The sequence below is a fragment of the Nicotiana sylvestris genome, chromosome 7 (genome assembly GCF_000393655.2).
Source record: "Nicotiana sylvestris chromosome 7, ASM39365v2, whole genome shotgun sequence".
In the NCBI taxonomy this organism is placed as follows: Eukaryota; Viridiplantae; Streptophyta; class Magnoliopsida; order Solanales; family Solanaceae; genus Nicotiana; species Nicotiana sylvestris.
The window spans coordinates 60,789,689-60,811,164 of record NC_091063.1 but is presented as its reverse complement, the minus strand read 5'-3'; the positions used below and the strand labels follow the sequence as shown (position 1 = coordinate 60,811,164).

At 35.1% G+C, this 21,476-nt stretch overlaps 1 protein-coding gene across 1 annotated transcript; it reads left to right on the top strand.

Annotated features, from left to right (window-relative positions):
- Positions 1 to 11,351: 11,351 nt before the first annotated feature.
- On the top strand, positions 11,352 to 14,150 carry LOC138873210 (uncharacterized). Its single transcript, XM_070151652.1, has 5 exons — positions 11,352 to 11,384; positions 11,520 to 12,072; positions 12,280 to 12,572; positions 12,900 to 13,096; positions 13,856 to 14,150. Exons 1-5 carry the CDS (start codon positions 11,352 to 11,354, stop codon positions 14,148 to 14,150), a joined length of 1,371 nt encoding a protein of 456 aa, XP_070007753.1.
- Positions 14,151 to 21,476: the final 7,326 nt, after the last annotated feature.

Sequence of the window (21,476 nt, the reverse complement as noted above, 5' to 3'; positions counted from 1 at the left end):
CCGAATCGAGGAAAATATGACTATGTTTGTCATTCTGCGAACCAGAAATCCAAGTAAGGAATTCTGTTAATCCGGGAGAAGGTGTTAGGCATTCCCGAATTCCGTGGTTCTAGCACGGTCGCTTAACCATTTTTATACTTGGCTTAATTATCTTGATTTACTAAATACATTACTTCTTGTTGCATGATTTTGTTACCGCTTTTGGTTAGATTGTTTACAATTATAGACCTTCGTTGAAACGAATCACGCGTACGTATATTCACATTATATTTTTTTTAAATGTAAAGAATCGTGTCACGCATACGTGTACACAATGAGATTGATAGTATTATTTATATTTTTATTATAAAAGAATTTATGGCCGAAATTGCGCGTGCTTAAAATAAAATTACGAACATTCGTCACTCTTGTATGATTAAATAGTGAACTGCACATCTCGGGTTATATGAAATAAATTAATTTAATATCCTCCGAAAAAACCCCTTTTATTAAGAAAGTTTGTTCGAAGTTGCGCGAACGCATATCCGAATTGTCTTTAGAAATGTAATCATGTCACGCGAACGTGTCCCCAATTACAAGATACTTTTGATGGTAATATAAATTTTTCTACAAATGTTTATTATGTCCATCTACTTTTAAATATGAAAGCGATGGGAAATCACCGAATGGAATGTCTCGAGATTTCTTAAAAAATCAAAATTTTATTAGGTGTTGGCCACAAGTTATTTTTTTTAAGCGTGTGAATTATATACCTCAAAACTATTCAAATTAAAAGAATTAATGAGATGAAAAATACATAAATAACATGCAACTAAAACTACCATTTTATCGTGAATACGGTATATGTATTTTGTTTATGTATTTTTAGTACTTGATAATTATATGCACAAGTTATTTATTATTTTTCCTAAGCTTAAGACTAAGTATATATGTTTGAAAACTTACCAAAAGCGAATTACGTGTAAAAACTAGGAAAAATTTAATTGATAAGCAAACTAATAGTTTTTCGAAGAATTTCCATTATTCTATTCGAAGCGAACTCTACTTTGTATATCTTTGACTTAAAATGTTGCAATTTGTATTTATAAATCTGACCTTCTTCTACACAACTAGTTTTTAGTCCAAAGGTCAAATTAATTGGTTAATTTGCTTACGATGATTAAGTTTGGGATAAATAAAATCAAACCAATTTTTATCTCGGCTTATGCAAGCTATTTACAAATACTAAATCTATACTTTGTACAAATCATTGAGATTATTTTTATATACTATTTATAAGGAAATGGGTTAATCGCATCCTAAAATAAATGGCCATTTGCTATTAAGAAAGAAAACTAATTTACAAATTTGATCAAATGAATTGACATTATATACCACAAATACACATCTAAACCTTTAGGAATATTCCAATATCTTAAACGCAACTGATTATGTCAATTTTCCTCTCACTTATGGTTAATCACATAACCATTAACATGCTATAGACAAACAAGAAACCCCTACATCAACTAGATTTAACAAAAATCTGATGCTTGACGAGATAAATGTACAGAAAAATAAAAAAAAACAATAGCTTCTATTTGAAAGAACAAAATCACAATTTCAGCTTGATTTTAAGCTTTGATCTAGATTTACATCAAGGTTCAAATATCTTTACATACCTGGAAATGAAAGTCAAAAGGAGGTAAGATCAACAAGAATAACAACAACTATCACCAGCAGCAACAAACAGCTCCAATCAAACAGTATCTCATATAGCTTTAAACCAAATTTGAAGACCAATTCTAAAAACCTTTCTCCCTCAGGTGAGTTGAGATTGTTTCAGAAGTTTAAATACAATTCTCAATCAGTAAAAACTTCAATGCAACATCAGAATTGTCTTCCTATGTGTGTATATCCGTGTATGTCTTAGCTCTCAATTTTCAGAACTTTTAGAGTTTAGATCTCTTTCTCCCAATAAATCTCTTAAGCTCTCTTTCTGTATCTATTTCCTATCTCCTCCTCTCTTTTGAATCTCCTTCTTTCTCTCTTTCTGTTTTTTTTCTGTTCTCTCCGTCTGTATCCTTTCTGTCTCTCTTTCTGTATCGTTTTTTTTCTGTGTCTTCTCCCCTTAAATCAGTCCCAATATACCCTTTTATGCAACTTGTTTCCCCTCCTTTTCTGCTGCCCGGACCCCCTTGTTATCTAAGGCAGATTTTTCCACTAAAATCTGCCACTAAAACTGCTTTTCTAATGAACCAGCCACTAAGGAAAACTTTCCCTTAATTTCAGCCTCTCCGCCTCCTTTGGTTCCCTATTAGGATTAATTAATACCCCATTGATAAAGCACTAGCAATAAAGTATCATACTAACTGTTTTATTTCCCAAACACCCCTGAAATTCCCTGACTATTACTGCCCTGAAAGTTATGAAAAATACTGCCTTACCCACTCCCTTTCAACCTGCATTGAACCTCTCCAATCTATTCAAATCCAACCACTAACTGAATTTAACTACAACAGCTAGAACCAATTCAATTTAAAACTCAAATGACCATTCAAACCAAGATGGATTTAAATCAAATCACATGGTATTAACATAAGAATAACGATCCAGGGCAATCAATGACCAATAACTTCAGTTCAAGGAACTGAATGTACCAACAGGCTCAATTCTAAGTTCAACATATAGCAATTAACTCCTTTCAGTACAACTTCAGAACATGAACGAATCAAGAGGGGAATCAGATAGGAATGAACCATAATTTAGACTTATTATCAGGCTAATCTTAACATTCAAGCGTCCCAGACCAATCGACAACACTTATTTGATCGATTACACAAATTATAGCATATGACAATTATAGCAAACAATAAACAAGTGAAAGAATTGGACAAAAATAAAAAGTCCGCTGAAGATGAGCAGAATTATCTGATAGAAGATGGTAAACTAATAAAACTATACTAAACAGATACATAGATAAGCAAAACTCATAAATGTGGAATAAAAGAAAAAGGAAAATACCTCAAACCTTCAGAACTTATACGGACACAGGCTCAAACTAGGATTCAAACATTTTGAGGTTGAACAAACTTTACTCGAAGTATTCTCAACTGAGAATACCTCGATTAAAGTCTATTACACCCCCAATCTCTCATTTAATTTGGACAACTTCCACGCTTTGGATTTTTAGGGTTCCTGATTCTTTGATCTAAAATTCGAGCATTTCTAGACATATTCGAACCAAACCAACGGTGTTTTAGGCACGAGGGAGGTCAGGTGGATAACTGGTGTGAGTTTGGGGTAGGTTGGGGTAGGGTTAGGTTTTACTCGAATCTTCAATTGAAGATTCGAGGAGCTTCGGCCTGATTCGAGCAAAATGGTTAAAGGATTCATGGAGAGGGAGGTTAGGTGCTCTAGTGGTGTGAATTTCACAGCCACCGGAACGGCACCGCCGGGTTTACGACGAGGGAACGGGGTGGCGGCTATTAGGGTTCCTCGTCTCTGAAAGAGACGAGGTTTGATGAGAAATGAGAGGAGGGGGTCCTGGTTTGGGGGGCGGGGGGGGGTTAGTTTGGACCCTTTATATATGCATGTGAGGGTTGGATCCAGACCGTTCGATCTGATGAGATCAATGGTCTGGATTTATCGAGTAAGTGGAGCGACATCGTTTTGTTTATCCTCAAGACCGGATCAATTTTGGATGGGCACGGGTCGGGTGTGGAAGAATTGATCTGGAGCGTTGATCAAGTGAAATCAATGAACCAGATTTGAGCATGATGAAACGACGTCGTTTAATTTAGATACATGTGGACTGGATTTGGGACGGGTATGGGCTGGGTAGGAAGTGCAACTCTTTGGGCCTAAAACTGGCCCAATCCGATTCTTTCTTCATTTTTTGAATTCTTTTCCTTTTCTTCTTTAATTTTATGATTTAAATACAAATCCTAATTAACTACAAATATTAATTAACACTTACAATACTTAACACACAAATCAAAGAAAAATGAAATCACATAAGAGCACATTTAAATGACAAAATTATAATAATTACATTTTTTGATTTTCTTTTTGTAAAACAAACCTGTTAATTCCTAAATTGAAAAAAACTAAATCCTAAATGCACATACAACACAGATTACATTATATTATTTTTTGTATTTTTAAATGCATTAATAAAATTACACACGCACATATACCTATGCAAACAAACAGGAATCAGTACAATATTTCCTAAAAATAACACATAATTAAAGAAAAGACCTAATTTCAGGAATTATTTTGGAGTAATTTGTATGAGGCAAAAATCACGTGCTCACAAACGTAAAAATGACAAATAACTCTTACCCATCACCCTTAGGGACTATGATGATCCTGCCATATTGATCATAATGCACCTCCTCGTCATCATCAGCATCACCGTCCGAAACATGTATATCAGAGGCATGTGTGGAAGGTGTAGGGGGGTCAGAGCTAGTATATCGCAGGCGAAGGCCTGAAATAGGTGGAGTCTCAGATGAAGATGGTTGCGAACCCTGTGACTGCGACATAGCTGTATGGCCCGCAAGTGGACGTGAGACTGATAGCTGTGACCCGAATGGCTGTGATATTGATGCCTGTGATCCATGTGGATGTGACATGGATCGATGCGATCCATGCGATGCAGATGGTTGCGATCCATGTGGTCGTGCGGCAGCTGGACTGTATGTCGGACGTACAGTCCTATGGCCCTATGACGAAAGACCTGGTGTCTGCACGAAGGTGTAGGGCTAGTGATGCTGTGGCAGCTCAGAATAGCCTTGGGGTGGAGGCAAAGCCATAGGCATAGGCATCTCTGAAGATGCAGGAAAAGATGGAGGATTATCTTCTACCCTCCTATTTGGTTTCTTAGCCTTTTCTCGACCCCGAGAACTAGCAGGATCATTATTACCTCGTCCCTTTCCTGTCATCTGCATAATATAATACATATTTAGATTGAAACATATAAAGAAACTAGCTATAAACGAGAGTTATTAAAGAAACCAACTTTTTAAAGCTCATCGATGTATAGTTCCTCGTCCAAGAATTCATCTTCCTCACTAGTTTGAGCTTCATCAGTTGATTCTTTTTCCTAGTTTTCTATAATTCTTACTTCATTTATATCAACTTCTTCCAATATGTGTTCAGGATGTTCCAAATCATTTTCTAAAACTTCGTCCACTATTTGGTCAACGCTGGAGATATCGTTAACATCCAACACATTCTCGACTTCCACCCTACCCAAAGGCTTAGTTTTTATTACAACCCACCAATCAGACTTATTCCGCTGCAATGAATAATGAGCATAATACACTTGCCTAACATTAGCAATTATGAAAGGATCATAGCGATCATACTCCCTCGTATGATTAACCTCAATTATGTTGTATTGATTGTGTACTCTTGTACCTCTTGTTGGATGTGGGTCAAACCACTTGCATCTAAAGAGTATTAATTTCTTATATGGACAACCTGTATATTCTATTTCTATTATTTCTTTGAGCACACCATAATAATCAATATCTCCATCTTGGTTGTCATCACCACCTTGAACCCACACCCCACTGTTGTTGCTATTTTTATTTTTAGAGCAATCCTCTGTATGAAACTTATAACCATTCACAACGTACTTAGACATTGTTATGAACCTCAACCCCAGGTCCCCAAGATATATCTTTCAAAAATTGATTTACACCATTATTTGGATCATTTACCTACATATTGTTAAAAAAATTCATAAGTTAGCATAACTTCCAAACATTGTTTACCTATATAGTGTTAGAATATTTTAAGGAGAAACTTACAAATTATTTGAACCGCGTATCAAATCTTGTATATACAACATCATGGCCAAATTGACCCACGAAGTGACTGTGACACATCAAATATTTTTAGTAGTTGCATTGAGATGTAATCACAGTAATTTTTATATTTTGATAACTACTAAATCAATACTTACTTGAGAAATGGTACAACTTCAGGACAATTTAGCAACACGTGAAGTGTAGCTGACTTGAACTCCATATCACTCAAACTTCTCTTTCTAACATCCTTAGAACATCGGCTTGGTTGATTAAATATGGACATAGGCGGATATAATGGATCATTCTTAAGGTCGACCATGTGCCTTTATGGCCTATTCCTAGCACATGGCACATTACTCTCAAAATAATAAGAACAAAAAAGAGCAGTTTCCTTTGCAAGATAAGCTTCATATATAGATACTTCAATCCTATTCCTCTGCTTAACAAATTATTTGCATTTGCCATTGGCCTACATAATTTCAGGTTAGCCAAGAACATTCAAATAAAACAGAAAATTACATCAAACATATAATATTACCTCTCAAAGGGATACATCCATCTGCATTGAACATGCCCTCCAAGTCGTGCCTCATGTACAAGGTGGATTGGAAGGTGTTCCATCATATCAAAAAACCCACATGGAAATATCTTTTCCATCTTAGAAGAAGTTATACGAATGTTCTGATCCATTTGGAGTAGGTTTTCTTCCCTTAATGTGGAAGAACACAAGTCTTTGAAAAACAAACTAATCTCTGTGATAGGTTTCCAGATTCTTTCAGGCAAACCACAAAATTCAATAGGCACTAAGGTCTCCATGAAAACATGACAGTCATGACTTTTCAAATGGCTCAACTTCCCTACCTCCATATCAACTTTTTCCCCAAAATTCGACGCATAACCCTCAGGCATCTTCAATTTCGTTACCCAATCACAAATCTGCCGTCTTTTCTCCAAAGTGAATGTGTAACTTACTTTGGGCTTGAATATCTTACCATTATTTGCTGTCTGCAAGTATAATTCAGGCTGCATGCAATATTCTTGTAAGTCTATTCTAGCCTTCGGGTTATCATTTGTCTTACCTTTAACATCCATCATTGTGTTGAACAAATTGTCAAAATAATTCTTCTCAATATGCATGACATCAAGGTTGTGACGGAGAAGATTATCCTTCCAATAAGGGAACTCCCAAAATATACTCAGTTTGGTCCAATTATGACTAACACCGTATCCAGGGAATCTATAAGGTGGAGCTTCTGTAACTCTACTAAAGTTCTGGACCCTCTCCCAAATTTCCTCACCTGAAAGTATCGGAGGTGGATAATCATATTTCATTTTATTCTTTTTGAATGAATTTTTCATCCTTCTAAACTCATGATCAGGAGGCAAGAATTGACGATGACAATCAAACCATGATTGCTTTCGGCCATGTTTCAAAGTGAACGCTTTACTATTTTCCATGCAGTAAGGACAAGCTAGCTTCCCAGCAATCATCCACCCAGACAACATTCCATACGCAGGAAAATTATTAATTGTCCACATTAAATTAGGACGCAAATTAAAATTCTGCTTGGTTGATATGTCATATGTTTCAACACCATCGTACCACAATTGTTTCAGCTCATCAATCAAAGGTTGCAAATATACATCTATCAAACTTTTCGGATTACGTGAATCGAGGATAATACAATTTAAGAATATATATGGACTAGTCATGCACAACTCGGGTGGTAGATTATAAGGTGTAAGAAAGACAGGCCAACATGAATACGGTGTCGCAGATACAGAAAAAGGCGTGAAGCCATCCGCACACAGACCTAACCGAATGTTCCTTGATTCACTAGCAAAATCTGGATATGTCCTATCAAAGTGCTTCCAAGCTTCTCCATCTGAAGGATGACACATAACACCAGGTGGTCTTCTATTTTCAAAGTGCCATCTCATATGAGGAGCAGAACTCATCGACACATATAACCTCTTTAGCCTAGGTATAAGAGGTAAATAATGCATCTCCTTGATAGCGACCATCTTCCCACTGGAAAGCCTCTTGAAACGAGGCTTTTCGCAAAATTTACAACTGCTTAAATTTGCATCATCTTTATAATATAACATGCAACCATCTTTACAACAATCAATTCTCATTGACGAAAGTCCTAACTTAGAAATTAATCTCTTTGCCTTATAGAAATCACCAGGTAATTCGATATCAGTGTCAACTAGTTCATGCATAAAGTCAATGAAAGAGTCCATGGCTCCTTCAGAAATATTCCAATCAGATTTGATACTTAGTAATCTAACTTCAACAGACAACTCAGAGTGCGGACTTCCTTTACGTAGTGGACGACTAGCTTCCTCTAATTGTTCATATAAATGTTTTGCTTCATCATTAGGAGTTTGTTCAACATTTTCATTGGGCTCACCCCCTAAGTGCATTCCAAAAGCATCTGCAACCATATCATGAATTCTGGAATCATGATTTGTATTCTCCACCGACCTACTACTTTCACCAATAACCATGTTATGAAATATCCCATGGCTACCATAAAGATGAACCTTATTAGTCCACTCAAAGTAATTCGCTATAAATCCCTTAATATAAAGATGAACCTTAACTTCCTCCTGTTTTCCAAACTTCATACAGCTGCACCTAACACAAGAGCACCTAATTACTCCTTTATTTCGGTATGGCGGAAGTGACATTGCATGTCTAATAAAGTCATCAACCCCTTCTAAAAGATCCTCCTGCAATCCCTGTCGATTAGGATAGTTCCTATTGTACATCCAAGTACGATGTTCCATCTATATAAATAAAGCAAGAACAAATTAATTTAGTTAATTCATATCCTAATCTTTTTTTAGTTAATTAAAAGTCCAATTCATAGCCTAAAAGTCCTATATGACCTTAAGTTCTTAATTAATACATTAATAAACTCCTCCCTTTAATTCTTTTTTCTTATCTTATAAATATATAATGCATAGTTTAAAGCATGAATTTAGGTACTTATTTAGGTATTGCTCCTCTTCTAAGACAATGTATTTACAAGTACTCTTATCTAGGTATTGCTAATGTATGAATTGTTTCTTTTGCACAATTGAACTCAATATAAATTAATAGAAGAACCAAAAGATCATAATTTCTACCTTAAGTTCATAAATCTAATGTAGTTCAAATCAAAAACCCTAATACTAAATAGACAAAAACTCTAAAAAATTACATAAAATTATATAGCAAAAATTAAAAATTAAAAAGCTAATAAGGTAGATTACTAACCTTGGTAGATTAAAAGGAGGATTAAAAAACAGTGGTGGCAATGGGTGGGGGACAACGGCTCCTGCGACAGTGCTAGAGGCAGACAACGGCTCCGGCGACAGTTAGCAGCGGCTCCGGCGTGGTGGCGCGCGGTCACAGTGGTGGCAAGGGGTGGGGGGGATTGATTTGTGTAAGGGAAATAGAGAAGGGGAAGAGAATATGTTGAGAGAGAGTTTGGGAAAATTTTGAGAAGAAAATAAGAGAATGGGAGGGGAAACCCGATTTTGACTCTGGATTAAAAATAGCGACCAACTTTGGTCGCTATTTTGGTAGCTATATCTGTTTGACCAAAATAGCGACCAAAGTTGATCATTATTTTGCAAAAAAAATGAATTTACTTTTTTTTTCTTTTGATATATATATATATATATATATATATATATGTGTGTGTGTGTGTGTGTGTGTGTAATTTTAAATTGAATTAAAAGTAATTTAGATAAATTGAAATAGAGATCAACTTTGGTCGCTATACATAAATTTAAATTAGCGACCAAAATTGGTCGCAAAATTTAAATCAGATTTATTTATATTTTAATAATATTAAAATAATAATATATTTGTTAAACGTTAGAACTGGGTCCCCGATTAGCGACCAAAGTTGGTCTCTATTTCAGTAAGTGACCAACTTTGGTCCTAACTTTGAATTATATTTATTTATATTTTATAAATTTTTTGTAATATAAATATAATTATTAAAATTTTAATACTGGGTCCCATTTTAGCGACCAAAGTTGGTCGCTATCTGCTTACCCTTTAGTTAGCGACCAACGTTGGTCGCTAATTTTAAATTATATATATTTATATTTTGTAATTTTTTTAAAATAATAATATAATTATTAAATTTGATAGGTGGGTCCCGCTTTAGCGACCACCGTTAATCGCTAATCTCAGTATACCTTTGACCAAGCAAGTCTGACCAGTCCGGTCAACATTTTGACGAAATTAGCGACCAAGTGGCGACCAACCTTGGTCGCTAATGTATTTCAAATATTTATTTCATTATTTTCGCTAATTTAGCGACCAACTTTGGTTGCTATTCTTGACAGACCAATATTGGTCGCCAAATTTTGGTCACTTTTTTCCGGAATTCTAGTAGTGAGCTTCAAACTTAGCATATGACTTAAATTCCTGTTCAGTCCTTTTCCTCCTTCTGATTGATTTGGAGCTTGTAATAAAAGCATTTCCAAGTTCTCAATCTGTTGATCAAAGCATCACCAATTGAAAAATAATATTTATTTAGTTGAGAATTGAAAGGGTCTTTAGAATTTAACCATAATGTATCCCAAGTTGTCGGGGTCTAACTCTTCCATTATTGATGCTGCGTATTCATCAGCTTGTTTCTGGATATTTGACAGCTTATTAGCAGATGCACTTCTGCACCGAAAATGATAGATTTTGTTAATGATAGCGCGAGAGGCGAATTTAGAGTTTGAACTTTATGGGTTAAGATTCACAATTATACCGCATCCCATCTAATTTAATGAGTTCAAAAATTATTATTTATACATAGTTAATACTATTTTAGCAAAATTCAAAGTACGAGAGAAAGCTACGAGTTCAGATGAACCCATAACCTCTACACTGGATACGCCCAATCTGAGAAAAGTTGAAGAAGACGGCAGTACAAGAGAACATAAAGGGTTTAGTTAGTTATATGCATTGACGATGAGTGGATGTTACACAGTATCATGTTAAGTTAACCTACACTAACAGATAGCTCTTCGTAATAAGCTTGATATAGTAATCCATTATATCTAGCTACGTAGTGATAGTGTAAAAATTCATTAATATGTTAGTAATATATAATATGGAATTCCGTATACCTCTTTGACTTCTTCTGAGATTCTACCATCTGCATTTTTATCAACTCTGCAATATATTCATCATAAATATCAGAATCAAAGAATCGGTTTATAGCAGTAATGAAACATATATGCTGTGACTAAATCACCCATGACCCGCGACCCGGTCCGGTCCGGTCCAATTTTTTCTTTTTCGAATTATTTTAAATCCGTTTAATTTTCCCGTAATATTTTCAACAGCTATGGCTGTTCTGAAAGGTTGCAAACCTTTTCAGAAACAATACCAAATTGGCTATAAATATTCCTTCAAATCTCAGAATATTTACTTACGAAAGTTTCTGATAATCTTCTTCTTCTTCTGCACAAAAATTCCAGTGTGTTTTACAGCCTTCGAGTGGTTCGCTGTTCATCGGCGTTTTTGGTAGCAACACTCCGTGAGAAATGGCAATTGATAACGGAAATCCTTCTGCGACTGTTGGTGCAACGACGATAGCCTCGTCAAGCCGCACTGTTGTTCCTCCGGCCGAGAAACCGGGGAAATTTTTTGGAGCCAACTTCAAAGGATGACAGCAAATGGTGTTCTTCTAGCTTACCACATTTGGTATACAGAAATTCACTAGTGAAGAGCCTCCAGTGCCTACTGCGGATATGCCGGACAATGAAAAGTTCATGATTGTTAAGGCATGGAAGCAGGCAAATTTTCTTTGCAAAGGTTATATCTTAAGCACTTTAGAGGATGACTTGTACAATGTGTACAGTGCGATGAATACTTCGAAAGAATTATGGGACGCACTTGAGATGAAGTACAAGACAGAAGATGCATGCTTGAAGAAGTTCGTAGTTGCCAAGTTTCTAGACTATAAAATGATAGACATCAAAACTGTGGTAACCCAAGTTCAGGAGCTTCAACTTATTTTTCATGACCTTATTGCTGAAGGTATGGTCGTGAATGAAGCATTTCAAGTGGCTGCAATGATTGAAAAATTGCCTCCTTTGTGGAGAGATTTCAAGAACTATCTTAAGCACAAGCGCAAAGAAATGAAGTTGGAAGATCTTGTGATATGTCTAAAGATTGAGGAAGACAACAAAACAGCCGAGAAGAAGTCTCGTGAAAATTCAACGATCATGGGAGCTAATATCGTTGAGGAGACTGCTCCAAAAAGTAAGAAGAGGAAGAGATCTTCTGGACAGACTAATGAGCAGAACAAAAAATAATTCAAGGGCAATTGCTACAATTGTGAAAAAGTTGGTCATAAAAGCCCTGATTGTCGTCTCCCCAAAAAGGATAAGAAGAAGGGACAAGCCAACATAGTGGAGAATAATGATGACATTGATGATCTTTGTGCAATGCTTTCAGAATGAAACCTAGTTGAAAATCTGAAGGAGTGGTGGATTGGCTCTAGAGCCACTCGACATGTTTGTGCTGTCAAAGAAGCATTTGCGACTTACTCTATTGTTGGTCCCAAAGAAGAGATTTCCATAGGAAATAATGCAACAACCAAGATTGAAGGTTATCGGAAGATATTCCTAAAGATGACTTCCGGCAAGGTGTTAACGCTCAACAGCGTTCTTCATGTTCCTACTATTAGGAAGAAATTAGTTTCTACTTCTTTACTTGTAAAGAATGGATTCAAATGTGTATTTGTTTCTGATAAAGTTTTTGTAAGCAAGAATAAAATGTATGTTGGAAAAGGCTACCTCACGAAGGGCTTTTTCAAACTCAATGTAATGGTTGTTGACAGTATGAATAAAATTTCAGCTTCTTCTTATTTATTGGAGTCAAATGATTTATGGCATATTCGTTTAGGACATGTCAATTATAAAACCTTGCAGAAGATAATTAATTTAGAAGTATTGCCTAAATTCGAGTGTAATAAATCGAAATGTCAAATATGTGCTGAATCTAAGTTTGTAAAACATCCTTATAAGTCTGTTGAAAGGAATTCAAATACTTTAGACTTAATTCATACTGACATTTGCGATATGAAGTCGACACCATCTCAAGGTGGGAAAAAGTATTTTATTACTTTTATTGACGATTGTACTCGATATTGTTATGTTTATTTGCTTAATAGTAAGGATGAGGCAATTGAAGCATTTAAGCAATACAAGAATGAGGTAGAAAATCAATTGAATAAAAAGATCAAAATGATTAGAAGTGATAGAGGTGGAGAATATGAATCTCTGTTTGCAGAAATATGTTCAGAATATGAAATTATCCATCAAACTACTGCACATTACACACCTCAATCCAACAGAATTGCGGAAAGAAAAAATCGGACATTAAAAGAAATGATAAATTCTTTATTAATAAGTTTCGAATTACCGCAGAGTTTGTGGGGGGAAGTTATCCTTACAGCTAACCGAATACGCAACAGAGTACCCCACAGAAAAAAGCAATCTATTCCATATGAAAAATGGAAAGGAAGAAAACCCAACTTGAAATATTTCAAAGTGTGGGGGTGTCTAGAAAAGGTACAAGTTCCTTTACCTAAAAGGGTTAAAATTGGACCAAAAATAGTAGATTGCGTTTTCATTAGATATGCTACAAACAGTAAAGCATGTCAATTTTTAGTTCATAAATCTAATAATCCCAAGATTCATGTTAATATGGTAATGGAATCAGATAATACTGAATTTTTTGAAAGCATCTATTCGTATAAAACTGAATGCGAGTCGTTAAGTGAAAAACCTAAACGACCTTGGGAAGAACCAAAGGAATATACTCCAAGTATAAAAGATCCAAGGCGTAGCAAACGTCAAAGAACATCTACTTCTTTTGGACCAGATTTTGTGACATTCTTGCTTGAAAATGAGCTTTAAACTTTTAAAGCAGCTATGTCGTCTTCTGATTCAGCATTTTGGAAAGAGGCAGTTAATAGTAATATTCAATCAGTTTTGAATAACTATATATGAAAATTGGTTGATCTTCCTCCGGGAAATAGTCCTTTAGGTTCGAAATGGATCTTTAAACGAAAAATTAAAGCTGATGATACTATTGACAAATATAAGACAAAACTTGTTGTCAAAGGTTATAGACAAAAGGAAGGTCTTGATTACTTTGACACTTACTCACCAGTAACAAGGATAACATCTATTAGGGTGTTAGTGGCACTAGCAGCCGTGTATGGTCTTGAAATCCATCAAATGGATGTTAAAACAACTTTCTTAAATGGAGAATTGGAGGAAGAGATTTACATAAAACAATCTGAGGTTTTGTGGTTCCTGGTAAAGAAATGAAAGTGTGCAAACTTGTTAAATCGCTTTATGGACTTAAACAAACACCCAAATAATGGCATGCAAAATTTGACCAAACAACGTTGGCAAGTTAATTTAAAATCAATGAGTGTGACAAATGTGTTTACATTAAAAACACTCCAGGTCATGAAGTCATTATTTGTTTATACGTTGATGACATGTTGATAATGAGAAAAAGTATGACAGATATAAATGCTACAAAACGCATGTTGGCTAGCAAATTCGACATGAAAGACTTAGGAGTTGCTGATGTGATCTTAGAAAATAGAATTCACAAAACTCCACAAGGTCTAGCATTATCACATTCTTACTATATTGAAAAGGTACTTGACAAGTTTAAGTATTTGGATTTTAAAATAGCCAAGACTCCAATTGACGTGAGTTATGTACTTCAAAAGAATGAAGGTGAAAGTGACTCACAACTGGACTATACAAAAGTATTGGAAAGTTTGATGTATATCATGAATTGTACACGACCAGATATAGCATTTGCTATTAGCAAACTGAGTTGGTTTACAAGTAATCCCAATCAAATACATTGGATGACAATGAAACAAGTTTTTGGGATATCTGGAACATACCCAAAATTATGCTTTGCATTATAACAAATATCCTTCCATAATCGAGGGATATAGTGATGCAAATTGGATTACTGGATCATCTGAAGTTAAATCCACAAGTGGATATATTTTCACAATTGGGGGTGGATCAGTATCTTGGAAATCATCCAAACAAACGCGCATCGCCCGTTCTACAATGGAATCTGAATTCATAGCTTTAGATAAGGCCGGTGAAGAAGCTGAATGACTCAGGAATTTCTTGGAGGATATTTCATTTTGGCTCAAACCTTTGGCACCTATTTGTATACATTGTGATAGTCAAGCGGCAATAGGTAGGGCAGGGAGCGTTATGTATAACAGAAAATCTCGTCATATTAGACGGAGACACAATACCATTAGACAACTACTCTCTTGTGATGTTATCACAATTGAGTACGTAAAGTCAAGAGATAACATGGCGGATCCACTTACAAAAGACTTATCTAGAGAGGCAGTTGAAAGATCATCAAAGAGAATGGGGTTAAAGGCCTAGGACAAGTCATCATAGCAGTAACTCTACCTAGCAGACTGGAGATCCCAAGAGCTAGGTTCAAAGAGATCAAAAAAGTTATGAATGACGGCTAAACATTGTCAACTAACTCAACCCATTCTCGTGATGAAGACAATGTTCAAAAATGAGGTGAAGCATTAAGGCTTTTTGATGAGTCAATAAAGCTTAAAGCTTTTTAATGATTTGCTAAGTCTGGCAGGATATGACCAGATAGTGTGTCTTTAGGATTACACGTTTAGGAATCACCTATGTGAGTGTGAAGTGTAAGCCGCTTCAAGGAGAATGAAAATAAAGGCCCATTCTCTAAGCACTCATGAAACCGGGCGGTGTTCATGGCTAAAACGAACACAACCATTAGAATCATAGATGGTTAAGGATTGATTGTGTGACTTATGTTGTCTAGGTATACAACAAAGCTCGACGGTTCAAAGATATCAAATCTACTGATTGATCGAGTATATCCGATATAAGTTCACTACAGAAAGTTCAAAAGGGAAACCTACTTATCCAGATGCAATTAATTCTTGCATGTGAAACACACACACGTTCGTGCATTCCTTTAAGTTTATAGCCATTCCCCATTCATGTGGGGGATTGTTGGATTTTGTTATTAATAAAAAAAGAAGAGTGAATGAAAAATGGTGGGAAAATAAATGAAGGGAAGTGAAATTTTGAATGAGTTCACTTTACTAATACATTTTGTCCCTCATTGGTAGAAAGAAAGAAAATCTTTGTGTATATATAGAGAAGCTCTTCTTTTAGCTCTTAAATAGCTAAGAAGAAGGCAAGCCTCACGTCGTCGTCGTCGTCGTCGCTCGCTCGGCTCGGATTCGACTTCGGCTTCGGTTTCGGATTCAGATTCGGGTTCGGATTCGGATTTCGTCAAAGACAGATTGATTGATTAATCTTTTTGGACAAAATTATTTTGAAATATTTAATTAATTAATTAAAATTAATTAACGAAAATTCAAATCACCCATGACTCGCGACCCGGTTCGGTCCGATCCGGTCCAATTTTTTCTTTCCTGGATTATTTTAAATTCGTTTAATTTTCCCGCAATATGTCCAACATCTATGGCTGTTCTGAAATAGTACCAAATTGGCTATCTATATTCCTTCAAATCCTAGAATATTTACTTACGTAATTTTCTGATAATCTTCTTCTTCTTCTGCACAAAAATTTCAGTGTGTTTTACAGCCTTCGAATGGTTCGTTGTTCATCGGCGTTTTTGGTACCAACACTCTAGTGAGTTAAATTGTTCTATCATGGGAGGATATATTCCAGAACCTCGGGTACTTGAGGAGAATAATTTTCTTAAGGACACACTGTATATTCAGTGGGCTCGATTTGTTCCTATACTGTTTTTCAGAATTTATTTTGAAGTTACTATACTGTTTCTAGAATATATTTTGACGTTCTAGTTCTACTAATTTTCTATTTCTATTTTTCAGAAAGTTTATTATTTTATTTTACAGCAATACAGATTTCTGTAATCTATTGGCTCAGAATAATATGCTGGAAGTTCATACATAGGTGCTCCAATCTCTAGTACATTATGCTGGAACTTTTCGTGTGTTGGAATTCCAGCATAATATGCTGGAAGTTCATATACAAGTGCATCAATCTCTAGTATATTATGCTGGAACTTTCCGTGTTGCAGCAAAATAGTGACTATTTTTAATGACTTTGCAAACGCTGACTATTTTTCAATTACCAGTATAAATATTGGCTAACCTGTGCTATTTTCACGATGAATAACCTTTTGCATGGCCTGCTTATTAAAATGAACATTGCATGACAATCTGATTCAAACAATTGGCATAACAGAGCTATTTTTTTGTACTAGTTTTAGGTTATGTGCATTACGCGTGCATTTTGTCTCAATCATTATCAATTTTTTATGTTATATTAAAATTTGTATTTTAGATATGAAATACAATTAAAAAGTATAATTAGGTTCCTGAAATGATTAATTGTTAATCCTATTTACTATTTAATAAAGAAAGAAACTCTATCCCTTAAAAGTACTTAATCATCTCAATCAGTATGTAGCTTAAAATTGATTTAAATTTTATTATTCAATTACTTAAGTTTCACAAGCTATTTTTTTTAGTTTCAGCAAGAAAAAATAACTTTTGAATATTTAAAGTTTTTAGATTAAAGCTACTTTTAAAAAACTTTGATTCCCCAAAAGATTTGAATTGTTTTGAAATATTCGAACCTATAACTACGTTGTATCCTTTCTTTGATATTTTTTCTACAATAGTTTTTAAATTGTGCATGAACTCAAATTAGTAAAATTATTGGCCACATAGCTATTCGAATAAGCGAAGGTTCTTTTCACATTCTGTTACAACCAGAGTACGGATAATTAAAATTTTAGTTGGTTATAAGATTTTAGAATATTAAGAAAATAATTTAATTGTAATTGTTTTTTATATGAAATCTATTAAAAACTGGTAGAAAGTTGGACAATAAATACAGAGATAAGGTCCAATGCAAGCACGCAAAATAGTAGAAGAAATAACCTAATAAAAAGTTACAGCATACAGTCTAATAAAAAAAGGTGACCATTCAATCAATGTTCCAAATCAAGAATACCAAAATAAAGATGTATTGGTTGAATATAAAATTTATATACAAATATAATCAATGCAAATACAAAATTTACGAAATATTAAAGAATAATTTAACTACTAATAGAAAGTAAATGCAAAATTCAACTACTAATGCAATAACGTTTTGCTCAAAGAAAGAGAAATTATAACCATTAATTTTGTAATTGCTATCCGATCAAAGCAAAGTTTTGATGATGAAAAGTTTTAATTGTAGCTTCTTTTATAGATGTATCTAGGTATATAAAATAATATATATATTTTTTTTATAAAATAAAGACTCTTAAACCAAAAAGAAGTTCAAATAGCTCATTTTCATTGGATATATTATATATAAAAAAATTAATCTGTTAAAAACTTATACCAAACTTTTCCGAGTGTGCATGAATTATTCAACATTTTATTAACTAAAAAAACTTTTTGAGTGTAAAACTTTAATACTCCAAAATCTAATTGTGTTTGGAAATATCGATACTTCCCTAGGGTGTGTGAATTATGTCACGACCCAAAATCAACCGTCGTGATGACGCCTATCGTGAAACTAGGCAAGTCACTACTCAACCATCTCAATACAATAAAAGCTTTGAAAATATATACGGAAGCAATTAATATTTAAGAAAACCCTTTGTAAAACAGTAATAAACCCGCAACGGAATACAAATCTCTCCCAAAATCGGGGTGTCACCGAGTACATGAATATCTATATCGGGATATAGTCTACTACAAAGTCTAAGGAATAAGAACTGCAATACAAATAAAGATAATGAAGGAGAGTCAAGGCTAGCGAAAGCCATGCAGCTACCTCGATAGTCTCCCGAGATCCTGTCTCCTCACTCAGCAGCCGCCGTGACCGGAAGCACCTGGATCTGCACACGAGGTGCAAGGTGTAGCGTCAGTACAACCAACTCAATAAGTAACAAATCCAACCTTTGGACTGAAATGTAGTGACGAACTCAACCGACACAATTCAATATAGAAATAACCGTGCAGAATAGTAGGCATGCTTTCAAGTTCAATAGATAACTCAAAACAATAAAATATATCAAATCTGAATGATATGAAGAATATAACTTCTCTACTTCTACATGCCAATGCATATGTTGTATGTGATGCACCATGCTGCAGCCTCATGTGCTCACACTCTCAAATGCTCAATCACTCGGTACTGTATATGAGCCACACGACCCTGGAAAGATCCATTCCGGAATATATACATCACTGACCATCAATCACCCAGAACCGAGCAGGGCCAATCCAGTCCGTAGAGAAGATCCATCTTCAGGTATATAATGTCACACCTCCTTTTTACTACCCCGGAAGGGTATAAAGGAGTTTTTTCTAATTTAAGTGACAATCGAAACGGGGTTATTTATATTAAAATTAGAGTCGCCACTTGGGATAATTTATGGTATCCCAAGTCACCAGTTTAAAATCCCGAACCGAGGAAGTTTTAACTCTTATTTATGGTCTGTGAACACAGAAATCCAAGTAAGGAATTCTATTAACCCGGGAGAAGGTGTTAGGAATTTCCGGGTTCCGTAGTTTTATCATGGTCTCTTTGATCATCTTGGCTTAATCAAATTGTCTAATTACTCATGTTAGAACCTATGTGCGTTATCCCTTTTAATTAAGAAATTATCTTGAAACAAGCCACGCGTACATGCACGCATTTGTTTGGCGCGTCAAAAATCATGTCACGCGAACGTGTCCATAATTAGTAATGCTTTATTATTATTAAGAAAGTTTAATCGAAGTTGCGCGAACGCATACTCCGATTTTGTTTTTAAAATCGTAATTATGTCACGCGAATGTGTCCACAATCACGACGATACATTAAACGCGCCTAAAGCAAACTACGAACATTCACTTTTTATGTCATGACCCAAACCGATGGGTCGTGACGGATATCCGGTACCTTACTCAACCGAGTACCACCGTAATATATCTTTCTTATTACATTATTATATACATATGACATACGGGCCTAATAGGCCAACATGATCCTTTATAATCTCAAAACATAGGCCAACCAAGCCGTACAATCTTTCATATACACGACATATGTCTACAAGCCTCTAAGAGTACATAAATGTCATAAAGGTCAGGACAGAGTCCCATCATACCAAACAATACACGTCTAAATCATACTAACCAAACGAACAATTCTGAAGCAAATGGAGCGCACCAACATCTTCTGCTAGCTCTCGACCTGTCTATCGGGACCTGCGAGCATGAAACGCAGCGTCCCCAGGCAAAAGGGACGTTAGTACGAATAATGTACCGAGTATGTAAGGCACATAAATAAGTACATAAGTGGAAGAAATATAGAGTACATGACTCAACCTGTAAGTCTGGATAACTTTGTAAATCATAAATTACTTTTAGCGTCATGCATATGCGTATGAATCTCATGTCGTGCATAGGTACATGTTTCATAACATCATCAGCCTCTGAGGGCATCCCATCATATCATATCGGCCGCTGTGGGCAAAATCATCATTGTATATCAGCTGATCAGGTGGGGGTGCGTATATAATGCCATAACCTTTCCCATATCCCATATACATATATATACATACATATATACGCGTATATAACGCTGTTTGAATCATATTTCAGCCACTGTGGGCAACATCATCATCATATACCAGCTGATCAGGTGGTGGTGCGTATATAACGCCGTAACCTTTTCCCATATCCCATATACATATATATGCGTATATAACGCCATATGGTCAATGCACATGAATGCAATGCATGAAAAGTACGTTAATAAAATCTTTCGGAGCTTCATAAGACCATTTTGCCTTTGAGTAATATCATAAAGTAAACTTTCGTATTTTTCTGAAACCCATGAACAGATGATAAAATATTATGACACACGGAAATTCAAGAACATAGATATCTCTAATACTTCTATGAATAGAGTCGTTCATGGAATTTGTGCATTTGCACGTTTCGTTCGTATCATATGGATCATGCCAAAAGAAAGAAGAGATAGCCTTAACATACCTGAGGCGATTCTCTTGACAATCCCTCTAACACACGTCAAACGCGACAAAACATGTAACGGCGGATCAAAGTAGAGAAAAATCTGTATGATATTCTTTGAGAAAGATTGTACCGTACTCTTTTAGAATCGAAATCTCACATTGCGATAATATTAGGTAGACTTCGCATGAAATGTTTGAACTAATATCGTTGCTATTGCAACCTTATCTTTGCCGAAGCTTTTCCATATAATGGTGATCACAAGGAGAAATAATAAACCTCGTTGAAGCTTAACTCTTCGATTACTTCTAGCACCAACAGAAAGAAGAATACCAGTAGAAAGACTATAATGGCTACTGTCTCTGCTCAATTGTTCAATTTCTTGTGTAGCACCACACATATAAACTCCCAAAACTCCAAGATTACTATTTCTTCTCACATCTCCCATTTATTATTTTTTTTGCTCTTTTTTTCTCTCTTAAGAATAAGAATTTCCACCCATTAGCTCCATACGGTCTTTATTAGAGCCTTTTGCCATTCTTTCCAATATTGAAGATATGTATCTCCCATCTTATAGAGTAGAAAAAAATC